General features: G+C 47.6%; 1 protein-coding gene across 1 annotated transcript in view; it reads right to left on the reverse strand.

The window, feature by feature from the left end:
- The window catches only part of DCT (dopachrome tautomerase), a 32,300-nt gene extending 21,448 nt beyond the window's left edge, over nt 1-10,852 (reverse strand). Inside the window, exons 1-2 of the mRNA XM_045838886.1 lie at nt 10,208-10,852; nt 995-1,294 (exon numbers count right to left, since the gene is read on the reverse strand). Of these exons, the coding sequence (XP_045694842.1) occupies nt 995-1,294; nt 10,208-10,502 (595 nt within the window). The 5' untranslated portion in view covers nt 10,503-10,852. The remainder of the gene's footprint in view (nt 1-994; nt 1,295-10,207) is intronic.
- Between the last annotated feature and the right edge of the window lie 2,196 nt (nt 10,853-13,048).

Genomic DNA, 13,048 nt, shown 5'->3' on the forward strand with positions numbered 1-13,048 from the left:
TTAAATTCAAAAACATACATTCAAAGTCAAATGAAAAAAATAATAATGATGAGGGAGAATCAAGTGGCGAAGAACCGGTGACAAACACCACAGAGACAGACAGCTCCCAATGAGGAGGGGACTATGCAAAGTGAGCTGGAGGTCCTCATCCGCCCTGCCCCCAGCGAGGGGCCCCCAAAGTGGGGGTCCTTGCAGGTGCAGCCAAGGGTTCAGAACTGCACTGAGCAGATGCTGGAACCTAGTGTTTATGGCTTTTGCGCGACTGAAAAAGGACGGAGGATGAAGCTGAACCTCCTAGATGAATGAAGTTCCTAACGGATAACCCCGCCCTCACTCCCCCACCGCCAAATCCAATTTTAGGATCCAGGAGGGTGAGACACCAGTTTCTCAAGCATCCAGCATCACATGGTTAGAGCACTAAGCCAGAAGGGTCACTGGGTTGCTGGGCTGGCTCACGCTTTTTCTTGACAAGGCAACTCCAGGAAATCCCTAGGGAGCCCAGGGGTGCTGGGTGTCATCAATGACACCCCGAACATCCAAAGACTAACACTTGTGCATTTATGGAGATACTTCCAACGCACTCCAGTCCTGCCCAGAGAAAAGCTCCTGTGCTCCAGCACAGGCTCAGCTAATTCCTCTGATTTGAAGGTAAGGTCAGCAAGGACTCCCATGGCCAGATTTAGAAATGTGTCCTTCTGGAATCAGAAAGAATTTGCTTCCGCTTCACCAACTCTTGCCGTGGAGAATTAACAGCTTTTTGGAGAAGAGTTACACTAGGAACCGGAGCGCATTTTCCAACATCTGCAGCCCGGGTGCAGGAAGGGGCTGCTCCAGCCTGTCCTCAGGCAGCCTGTGACAATTTTCTGACTTTCGCAAACCTAACCCTTCCTTCCGGTTGTGCTCTTGTTAGTTACCTTGCCTGAAGTTACCTTACCCACCCACCCCAAACCCAGACCTATAAGAATATATGTTCATCTGAGGCGGGAGGACCCACCTAATAATGTAGCTCTAACAGAATAGTAATGGAGCCATACAAAGAAGTCGTAAATGCTGCAGTTGGCGACCTGCGGCTGCGTCCCGTTGGGCCCGAGCAGGCCCAGCCAGTGTTGTGTGGTGATCACGTAGTCGGGGTGGGTGGTGTTCTTTGCGAGGTCCAGGGCGCCCAAGAACTGCTCCCTCTCCTGGGCCGTCAAAGAGTGAATGTTCCGCCGCAGGACCAGCGGTTTCTTCTGGTCGCAGTTGGGGCCCGTCCAGCCAAACTTGCAGTCTCCACAGTTATAGCCAGCAAAGTTTCCTAAAGTATTGAGGGGAGGGGGGGAGATGGAAGAAGTAAGTTGATGTCGTTTGAAAGAAATTTCTGCACTTGAACTTTGGGGCAGAACGGAAGAGAAAGATGAAGGTGCTTACAAGAGGGAAAAGAAAGCCAATTTCTGCCCTGGCTGGTGTGGTTCAGTGGGCTGAGCGCTGGCCTGTGAACCAAACCGAAAGGCCACGGGTTTGATTCCCAGTCAGGGCACATGCCTCGGCTGCTGGCCAGGTCACACTGGTTGGGGGTGTGCTAGGGGCAACCACACAGTGATGTTTCTCACTCACATTGATGTTTGTCTCCCTCTCTTCCCTTCTCTCTGAAAATAAATAAAAAATTTTTTAAAAAACCAATTCCCTTTCCTTTCTCTCTTGAAACGTTTGTATCTCAAAGTGAAAATGAACACTAGAGAGTTCCCTAGAAATTTTTCCAGCAAAGCAAACAGGATGTGACCTGCATCTTGTTTAAATTAATACGGTGAAGCCCCAGCCCCCAGGACCTCAGGATGTAACTGTATTTGGAGGCGGAGACTTTAAAGAGGTAGTTAACAGAGGTCATGGGGGTGGCCCCCACTCTAGTATGACTGGTGTCCTTATAAGAAGAGGAAAGTAAGACACAGACAGTTACACAGATAGTGAAGACACAAGGAAGAAGGCAGACAAAGCTGCGGACACCTTGATCTTGGACTTGAGGCCTCCAGAACAGTGAGAAAACAGATTTCAGTGCGTCACTCAGTCTGTGGCCCTTTGTTCAGGCAGCCCTGGCAAACACATCCCATGTCGTCTTCTATACGCTCCTTCTTTCCACGGGTCACGCAGGGTGTCCCTTCCTGCACCCCCTCCACGCCCCTCCCTGGGACCGAGCGGCAGCTTTGACATCCGCCGCAGAGCCCCTCGGTCCTGTGGTGTACTCGGAAATGCTGACCCAGACCAGTTCGCTGATGCAGAGACAGAGAGAATATACGGCAAGCTAAAGGTGAAACCGAAATAAATAAACTGATTTCCAAGAATTTAGGTGAAATGTAACTCAAAGATAGCTGGTTTGTCTCTCCAAAGAGACGGAGTTAAGGCGAAATCAATGGAGGCTGGCAGGTGGTCAAGGTGAGTGAGCTGCCACAGCATCAGGAAGTGCAAATCCCAGCAGGTTCCCTGTGGACACACAGGTGACAGATGCCTCCCCTCTGTCAGCCCAGGGAGCAGCAGGGACTGGTCATCTCAAGCACTGAGCACCTTTCTGATTCATGCCAAAGCTTAAATTATTTTATCTTGCTCTGGACTTCTCCCTTCTTCGTCCTGAGTATTGCTTTTGCTATGGCCAGCACCTCATTCTTCAGACGGTGATAAGTTAAAGAGTAAACATTTAAATATTATTGGGGCAAAATGTGGAAACAAAAAGGGATAGTAATACTTACCTCCCAGGGGGTGGGAGGGAGGGGCTATGTGAAGCATTTCCCCTGGGTGACCGTCGCCTGGGCTCACCTTCTCCTCCTCCTCCGTCTCACGCTCCCAGACCTTTTTACTGGCTGTCCCTTCTGTGGTTGCCTGGGTTACCTGCTCCTTTAAGCTACAGGATGGGTCCTCCACAGGGTCATCCTTGATTCTACATTATCGGAGGCAGATGCTCTGGTGTTCCTATAGTCCCTCCCATTCTCCTTCCGTTGCATTTATCACACCGACTGAGAAGTTCTACGTGTCTCAGCTACAGGCAACGGCAAGGCAGTCATCCCGCCGCCGAGGCCTGTGCTTGACCTTGTACGAAATGAATATGTGTTGAATAAATGAAAGAGACATAAAGCCAACTCATCACAATGTATACTTTCAATACCTTACAGTTCTACTTGTCAATTATACCTCGATTGAGCTGGAATTTTGTAAAAATGTAAAAAGAAAGAAGTATGTCAACCATAATTATTTTTTTAATTTTTAAAGAAAGGACTATACCCTGGTTGGCATAGCTCGGTGGATTGAGCACGGGCTGGGAACCAAAGTGTCTCAGATTTGATTCCCAGCCAGGGTACATGCCTGGGTTGCAGGCCATAACCCCCAGCAACCGCACATTGATGTTTCTCTCTCCCTCTCCCCCCCCCTTCTCTCTCTCTCCCTCTGTCTCTCTCTCCCCCTCCCTCCCTCCCCTCCCTAAAAATAAATAAATAAAAATGAAAGGACTATAAAGCATGTAGCAGACAATTCAAGAAACATAAATTTTCTTCTTGTTTTTTTCTTTCCCTGTCCGTGTGGGTTAGAAGGAAAAGCTGGCTTTGTAAACGGATTGGATAAACAGTAGGTGCCAAAAGAGAGGTAAGTAAAACAAGCTGTGGCCGTAGTAGAGAGGGGGCTATTTGGATCTTTAAAGAAAAAAGAAACTTTCCACGAGCATGAAAACAAAACAATTAGCTTTTGTACCTTGTAAAGAAAATGCCAGCCCTTCTCTTCTATTGGTCCAAAGGATTTTTTGATAGGTAAAGAAAACGTCCTTAAAAATGTCATCAGTAGGAAGAATTTTCCCGGAGTCACTGGTTATTTGTGTTGTATGCTCTTTGTCACATTTCAGTTCAGAGCGGGGCAGAAGGAGGTTTACAGTTGCTCGTACGGAAAATAGTACAATAATTAGTACAAGAACAAACCCTGTGCTTTGTGTCCTTACAATGGTGAGAGCAACGCATGGGCCAGATGCTGCTTGTTTGAGAGATTTTAGGACAGTCTGAAACAGGACAGGCCGTTCCTAAGGAAAAGCCACCGGAAACAGCTTCAGGGGGAGAAGGGGATGTGAGTTGGATGGGGTGAGGCCTCAGGAAATGCCCAGGGCAGGGCAAACAATGGGAACCAGACTGATGGAGACTCAGACGTGGTGCCCGCCTGCCCGCTCTGTTGGGGAGGGCTCGGCAGAGGAACAATGGCCTCTACCAGCACTTCTGTCTGGGAGGAAGCCATCCTTGCAGTTCGCCCTAAGGCCAGATCCTCCAGTTCTTCCCGAGATGTCCCTGGCACCCTTCGAGCTGCTGCCCAAGTGCTGGAACTCAGGGCAAGTGAGTCCAAGTAAGTCCTGTGCGGGCCTCTTGAAAAGAATGCCTGGGACTCCGGGAGCTTCTGCCGTACTTCGCCACCATCGCCATGGTTTCTTTTACAGACAGAAGTTATGGGGCTCTCTCTTCCTGGCACTGGGACTCTGGGCTGGGAGGCCCGGTGTGGGGCTGAGACCTTCTTGCTCCTCAGAAGGACGTCCACAGCTAAGCTAAAACTCCATCACACATGGATGTGGGACCAGCCCACTCTGCATCTTCACAGATGTAGGGAAATCTCGGTGTGGCTTCTCCTCTATATCCTTGGGTGTAGCTCCTCTGTTCAGCTAGATTTCCAGCAACAGAATGATGGCTGTTCTGTAGTTTCGTTATAAGTTATTCTGATGTGGTTGTGGGAGGATTTGAGTAACACAGGCAGCTACACCACCATCCTTACTAGAACCTGTGTAATAACTGCTTTTCAAACATCTTTGATTAAAATCTATCACTTATTCTGGCAGCTCTCATAGGAATAAAGTATTTTTTTTGAGGACTGATTGAATAAAATGCATCTGAAGAATACTAAACACTCAAAGTCCCAGCTGTTTACCTACAGCCAGATGACTGGAAGTGAACGTATATTCACAGCTCTGCAGTAAGAAAGTAATTCTGTCCTTCCAAATGCCAAGAAACAGCACACCTAAATTTTATAATAATAAGTTCAATACACTTCTACACGTAATGACTTAAAACTTGTCTTTGAATTTTGGAGTCTCACGGTGGAAACTGAGCAATTCCTCATGAGTTTTCGGGTTCCTGTGCTTTCTCCCACACAATTGTTTTTGGTTGCTTGAAACAACATTACCAATAAATGAGTATCTCCCTCCACCATTCATTCAACAAGTAATTCATTAAGACCTACTACCCAAAGTGCAGTCGGAATCAAGCAATGCCTCCCCCTGTGCCCCCATGACTTTCTGCCCACTCACGAAGTGCCACACTTCGTAACTTTGGACTTCAGCTCTCCGAAACTGTCTCGTTGGGATCGAAGTTCGACTTCATAAGGTTCTTGTGGAGCCCAGGCATGTTAATATATTAGAGCCCTTAGAACAGTGGTAAAGAGGAAGCTCCGTATTGTCATTATTACCAGTATTACTCGCTACCGCTTATCAAGTAGTATCACATGAGTATTTGTTTTAGTACCTTGTTACTCACCCACTACACTGTCAACTAAGAATTGTTTAAGGTTTTTTTCCCTCCCTGTAGGTTGAAGGCCTGATGTAATCGGGCCTAAGTGAACATCAGTTGGGTTCATGATGCAGAAACCCATGCATAATTGGATAAGAGGCACTGGGCACCAGGGGACACAGACATAAAGAGGCAGGGGGCCTTCGCCTGGGGCATGTGGCTAAGCGAAAGGCGTGTGCACAACAAAACATCAACGCACGTCTGACAGCGGGAAAGTGAAAATGGAGGAGTCAGCCACGCATCACAGAAGAACAAAAGGCAAGACAATTAATTCTGACTCAGAAGGCCAGGAATGCTTCCCAATTATGGTGAACCAAGACGTCTCTTTGCACAAAGCTGGAGTTGCCCCCTGCAAAGCAGTGTGGAAGCAATGTAATAAGAAAGCATTTGTCTGGATTTGAACTCACCTATGACCCAGAAATGTATTCAATTAAAAAATTCATTTTTCACCATGTCTCAGAGAAAATACTTTGAAACTCTGCACATCGTTTTGATTTTTTGGCTTCTCAACCTGGTCTAAAAAAATGTGTAAAGGGCTGAAGACAATGGAAAGGTGCAGCAATGTCAAACCCTAGCACGCAAAATGTTTATTTCTTTTTTTTTTAACTTTCTGTGGCAGTGAAAGTTTTCTTTCTTTTTTTTTAAAGATTTTATTTATTTATTTTTAGGGAGGGAAGGGAAGGAGATAGAGAGAGAGAGAGAGAGAGAGAGAGAAACATCAATGTGCGGTTGCTGGGAGTTATGGCCTGCAACCCAGGCATGTACCCTGGCTGGGAATCGAACCTGGGACACTTTGGTTCCCAGCCCACGCTCAATCCACTGAGCTACGCCAGCCAGGGCCAAAATGTTTATTTCTTTAACTTAGATTTCCTACTAGTTCCTTACATCAATTTAACATGAGTTCATTGCTTCCCTTAATCTACCGATAGCCACAAGAAAAAAAATTAGGGTTATCTTAGAAATGGAGAAAGAGAAAAAAGTAAAGGATGCCGAAATACCAATCTCTCTACCACTGAGGGTGTCCCTGAGCAAAAATTAACTTTAAAAGGACAACGTCCAGGACCTACTAAGGACTGGGATAAAAATGGAAGGAGACTGAGAGAGACCAAGCAATGCACATTCCTGCACGAACTACATCAGCTCAACCTCTGAAGGCTATTAGACTAAACAAGCTTAAAGACCACCGATTAGTGAATTTATAAGGAGCTCCAGACAGCCTATCCCTTTTAATTAGAGATTCTATTATTTTAATAACAATACTTTATACTCACATAGGGCCTTTCATCTACGGAGCTCAAAAGGATTTCACAAGTGTGGTTTCATCATTATCCCCATTTCAGAGATTGGAAAATGAAGGGTACTTAGTCACTTGTACAAACAAGAAGTTCTCAGACAATTGTTCAAAACCTATTTGGTGTGCATGTTTTTCAAAAGTCGCAAGACACAGCTGCAACTGGTTAGTCTCAGAAATGCCAACTGGCAGGTATGTCTTGTAAAGTGAATGGCTAATGTCTCCTGAAACTCAGCGCTTCTTGACAATTAAATTCAATAATATTCGGGTCCAATTTAAACCCACAGAGAACAGAGACATCCTCTATAGAGAATCTGAGCACATAATTTCCCCTTTCAGAGTCTGCATTTATTTTAATTAAACAGGCTAAAATCTTTTACCAACTTCAAGATCACAGAAACTGTGGTGTGTTAATTTTTTATTTTTAAATATTTTTGTGGTAAGAACACTTAATATGAGATCTGCTCTCTGAACACATTTCTGGGACTACAATACACTATTGTAGGTACAATACAATAGAGAACTCTCGAACTTATCTTGCTCGATCTGATTGATTTTGATACTTCATGTAAGTGGAACCGTGCAGTATTTGTCTTTCCGCGACTTACTTATTTCCTTAGCCTGATGTCCTCCAGGTTCAGCCATGTTGTTACATGTTGCAGAGTTGCCTTCTGTTCTTCAGGCTAAATAGTATTCTGTTGCACATATACACCACTTGTCAGGGATGTGGAGAAATTGGAAACCCTGCCCACTATTGAAGGAAATGCAAAATGGTGCAACTGCTATAGAAAAGAGTATGAGGGTGTCTCAAAAACTTAAAAACAGAACTGTCACATGAGCTGGAATTCCCACTTTGGGATACGTATCCAAAGGAACTGAGATCAGACTCTCAGAGAGATAGTAGCTCCTCATGTTCATTGCAACACTGTTCCCCATAGGCAGCATGTGGAAACAACCTAAATGTCCAGCAACAGATGAATGATGTGTTTATTTTTAAGTCAATGTGCCCATTGACTTAACAAAGTTCAAGGCTATCAATAGTCCGTTTGCCAAAATCTAATCTACAGCTCCACCATAAACCCATAAATTCTGGGTGACCCCAGAAGAATCCCAGGGGTCCTATTGGCAAAGTAATTATGAGGCTACCAGAGAAGAGGGCTTTGGAGCATTCAAGATAAGGTTTAAATTCTGAAGACTGGCTCCTCAACCATGAAAAAGCCACCGTAGGAAGGCAAGCAACTCGCTGTTTAAGGGGAGTACACTGAAAGACAGGATTCGATTATGTCTTGCTTTGGGACAGAGGACACATCACAGTGATGACTGTGTATACTAAATAACTTTCCAGCTAGGCCACTAAGGATTTAACCTGATACCCTGACACCCAAAGAAAAAGACCATCAGCCCGACATGAGTGGAGCCACGCAAAGTTGGGGTGGAAACAACTATGGTCACGAATGGAGGACAGGGGTGAGCCATAACCTGGTAGGGGATCTCAGAAGCAGCCATGGCCTTGGCAATGGCTGGAGTTGGAGACCACACACCCTGAGGAAGCCCTGCTTCCTCTGACTGGCTTGTGGACGTGTATGGACACATGAGGTCCTTACAGCCTGGACTTACAGGACGGGCCCTACCTACATCCGGTCCTCTGCCTCCTGGGCATGTTTGTCCTCCTCAGAGCAGGGGGTCCTTTTCATGTCTTGAGTACAGGTCACTGTGACCCTACATTACTGTCACTTCTAGAGAAATATTTATAAGTGTTCCCTCAGGAAAGAGAGATTACAGCTGTCCCCTCTTCTGCCATTCTCTCTTCTTTCCATCCCCACATTTAAAAAAAAAACAAAACCGTGTGACAAGTCAAAAAGATAAAGTAGATGGTGATAAGAAGAGTGAACAGTTATATCTGATTCCCTAAGACCTTCCGTCTCAAGATTCCATAACAGGGAGATTTCCAACCTTTGTATTTTGTGATACTCTAACACTGACGGACCCGAAAATCAGTGTTCTGGAGGGATTTTTTGAGTCACAGACAAAGAAGTACTATGTTGTGCAGTTTCTAGTCCCAAAAGTAATATGAAACCTGCTGCTTTTCATTAGACAGAAAAGCCATGAAAAATCTATGAGATAATGTCTCTAGAAGCTAATGCTCAATGAGAAAAACTAAAATGCTATGAGAGAAAAATAAATACTATGAAATTCAATATGCTATTAAAAACTTGTCACAATCAATACTCATGGCAAAACTAGCAGTTTCTTTGACTCACGGAATTAACAATACGACTACAAAATGATTACAAAGCCAGAATTACTGTTAATGTTTAGAAAAACTAGTATCATTCCTCCGTTAACTTCACAATCCTTTGGACATTTCCTTAGTTTACTTTCATACCCTTAACACAGCTCAATTATCTGTATTTTCCTAGGTTCCTGTATCATATAAGAACATTAAGGAAAGCATTATTTAAAACGGGAATGCTCTCAGGCAGCTGGGCAGTGCAGAACAGTGTCCATGGGCTTTGCTGAAGTGGTCACTTGTGGTGTTTGTGTTCCCGATGCCCTGCCAGTCTTTGAGATTTGTCACTGCTGAGCGTGGCCACTGAACACCACAGGGGGGCTCTGCCGAAGAGGATGGGAGCAGGCTCAGGGGAGCCAGAGGACTGGGAGCTGCACACAGATTTCAAAGAGACAGGTAACTAGAGAGACCGAGGCCAAAAGGAGACGCAGCGCGCAAACCTGAAATGCCCACCTCAAACCCAAGTAAGAGCGAAAGAAGCCACTGTCGCCTGGTAACAGTCCCCCCTCCCCGGGTCACTGGAAAAGTTCCATCCTGCCACGTCTCTCCAACCTGGGCCAAGGGACAACCCAGACATAATAATCTTTAGCCTGCTTGAGACCTGTTCACCTCCCTAGAAACGCTGTGGCTAGGACCACAGAACCCTGCCTGCGACGCCTGTCTTCCAGTGCCAGCCTCGCCCACCCCCTCTTCAACAAGCGCAGACCCATTTCAGGGAAGGGCACGGAATCTGTCGTGAGCGGGCTTGCTCTGGCTTCCAGAGCTGACTCTCGAGCGCTTTAGCTTCCAACAGACAAGCCCGTGGTATGCTGGCATGAGTCCATATAGCCAGGCTTGGCCCGAGGACTGTTTCTTTAGATGCCATAACACACGTACTGGAGGGTATGAAGAATGTAACCAAGACATCAGCCTGACTTAATTTGCCGCCTACGAGGGGCAAACTTGGTTTGCCTTTCAAAGACTGCTCTAACACTCGCAGTGGTCTCGCCTGCTCCTTAGAAGGGGCTCCTTCCCCAGCGGGGCCCTCCCCATTAAGTTTGCAGCAGGCCAGGTGTCCCCAAGCGCCTTCCTCACCTGTGCACATGCAGGTGCGGTTGAAGAACTTCCGTGGCCACCGTTCCCGGTCATCCCGGTTTCGCAGGGTGTAAGGGCCGCTCCAGCGCCTGGTGTCGGCTTGCGCCTCCTTGCACTCCCCACGGCCCTCCCGAGAGCCACAGACATTGGCCGGGTCCACACCCAGCGGCGGACAGCACTCCTTGGTCACCAGGTTGTGCACTGTGGTGCAGACCCGGGGGAACTGTGCCCGGGCTCCGGGCAGGACCGCACAGCCCAGGCAGCTGAGCAGAAGCCCCCAGCGAAGGGGGCTCATGGCTTTATAATCAGGAGGACTTTCTCTCGCTTTTTTCTTCTCTTCCACTGGAGCACTTGAGCATTCACTCAGTTTTCGATTTTCGGTTTTTTATTTTTTTTCTTGTATATTTTTGTTCTGTGGTCTGCTCCTCTCCTCTTTAAAAAACGCCCATAAAAATCCCAGAACCCACGCCTGTGCACGTGTGTACACGCACCGGCTATTTTATGTGATCCAAACTGAAACAAATTTAATTGTATTAGAAGCGCCTCTAACAGCCGGGCTTAATGAGGGTAGCGCTTCTCACCCTCTTCCCCCCATTAAATCAGGCTTTGTCTAATGGAGTTAATTTGCAGAGCGCTCCAGCCACACCACGTACTATGCTGGTATTTCTAAACTGCCCCCCCGCCTTTCCCCCTGAGCCCATGACTTTAATCGCCTTGAACTCAGTTCAAAAGCCAAACACGGGGCTGCCTTTATTCTGCCTGGAGAGCCAACCACAGGGCCTCGTGGGGTTTGTTCAGGGGCTGGGAGAAGCCGTCATTAGGGGGATTAGTGTTAGAGAAATCCTCATGGTCAGCACATGACCCAAAGTGCACAATGAGGTAGATAGAGTTTCTGGCTTTGTTTCAAAAGGGTGAAGCTATCTTCATCATCTGGGATCATGTGCTCCAGCCTAGCCCGTGACCGCAGACTTCCCCGGGAGTCAATAGCGGCAGTGAGCTCCTGGTCAAAGGCCCCTCATAGACAAGCACGCGTTGCTAACGACAATCCACTCCTGACTGCGCCCTGATGCGCTGGAAAGGCCAATACCGCAGGCCGCCCGACTTCGGAAATAAAGAAACATTTATTCAGGGCTGACGTACAAGGAACAGCTTTGTTCTGCCATTAGGGAGCCTCTTCCCCCCAAATAGTAACATACTCTTCTCCCATTCGGCACATCCAGCCTGCAGATTCTTGTTAATTACGTGAGACACCACGCCACCAGAAGTTCAAAGTCATCGTTATCTGACTGTAAGGAAGGCAGTGAAACAATGTGGAGCAAGGGCTTGCGAGTGAAGTCTTTTGATTTATAGTCAAGCTAAAGGTCGCCGATCTGGAAAGCAATGCCTCCCCTAGTGCCTTGGGTCCAGTGAGGGGAGCCCGTCCACCCCTTCGGGTGGAAGCAGGACGGCCTGAGCCCCAGCTGTGCCTGCACGCACTGCTGGCGTGAGACTGGCCCAAACAGTTCCCCAGCACACTTAACACCAGGGCCTAAAGATATGGGATGTTATTCCCAAAGTGATTTCCCACGGTTCAACCATGCTGGGATAGCTGTGGCCATCCCACGCAGTTCTGTGCCACCCCGTGGCATTCAGTCATTGTGACGAATTAAATGATAGTTGTCCGCTCCCACTGCACTCCAGAGCCAGCCTGTACCCCAGTCCCGGGCAAGCAGAATCTCTGAGCGCGGGAGCCAGCCTTCAGCCTGTTTCGTAGGTTCTCTAGGCCCCTCTACCGTGCACAGGTGACTGTCAACAGGTCAGAAGAAAACACAGCTCCAGAGGAAATGTCGGCATAGAGCCAGCTTCAAGATTCCACGGGTGTTAGCGTCCCCAGTCTGTCCTAACGAACTGCCTCGTACAGGGTGGCCTAAGATAACAGTTCCGGAGGCCAGGAGTCCAAACTCACGGTGCCTGGGGGGCTGCGCTCTCTCCTCCGAAGACTCCCGAGGAGCCTTCTTCTTGCCTCTTCCAGCTTCCGGGGGCTGCTGCCATTCCTGGGTGTCCTTGACTGCAGGCAGCAGCCCTCCAGTCTCTGCCATAGTCTCCTGGCCTCATTCCCCTCTGCGTCTCTCCTCGGTGTGTCCCTTATACAGATACTTGCCATTGGCTTTAGGGCCCGGCTGGGTAATCCAAGACGGTCTCATCTTGAGATCTGACATTCGCAAAGACGCTTCTATCGAACAAGGTCTCGTCCACAGTTTCTGAGGCATGGAACGGCCTCTCGGAGGCTGCTGTTCAACCCACTATTATGTCATGGATGTGAAACTTGAATAATACTCGAATTTTAGTATCTCAGAATCGGAAGGTGTTGTGGAGCTCATTCACTCATTCCATGTGTATTTATCTACCCCCTTGTGCCAACCTTGTGACCTTTGGGATCTAAGTCTACGTTTCGTGATGCTCTGGTCCCACAGCATCCAATTCAGAGGTCTTGGACACTGGCGTTCATTGATGGAGTCAGCCACTCTCGTGTCAGAACACCCCCAGGTCGAGGTCCTGGGGTATCGTTTCTTCCAGAACAACACTTGTTAAATAACTCACCCAGCGTGTGGCTTTAGATTCAAGCTGTGATGACTCCCAACATTACAACCCGGACCTTGCCCTCAGGTGTGGGCTTCAGATGCTTGTGTCTAACTTCCTCCTCGTTGTCTCGCTTGGACGTCTAGACACTTCTCCTTAATGTGTTCCAAGAGGAAGCCGTGCTCTCGCCTCCCGGAGGTTTGTCCCTCTGTAAATCACCTCCATCTTAGCAAAGAATGCCACCACAGTCCTGTAATGGGTCCTTGGTTCTTCTCCTCCCCG

This window comes from Phyllostomus hastatus, unplaced genomic scaffold, assembly GCF_019186645.2.
Source record: "Phyllostomus hastatus isolate PE091 unplaced genomic scaffold, TTU_PhHast_1.1 phas_contig_29, whole genome shotgun sequence".
Lineage (NCBI taxonomy): Eukaryota > Metazoa > Chordata > Mammalia > Chiroptera > Phyllostomidae > Phyllostomus > Phyllostomus hastatus.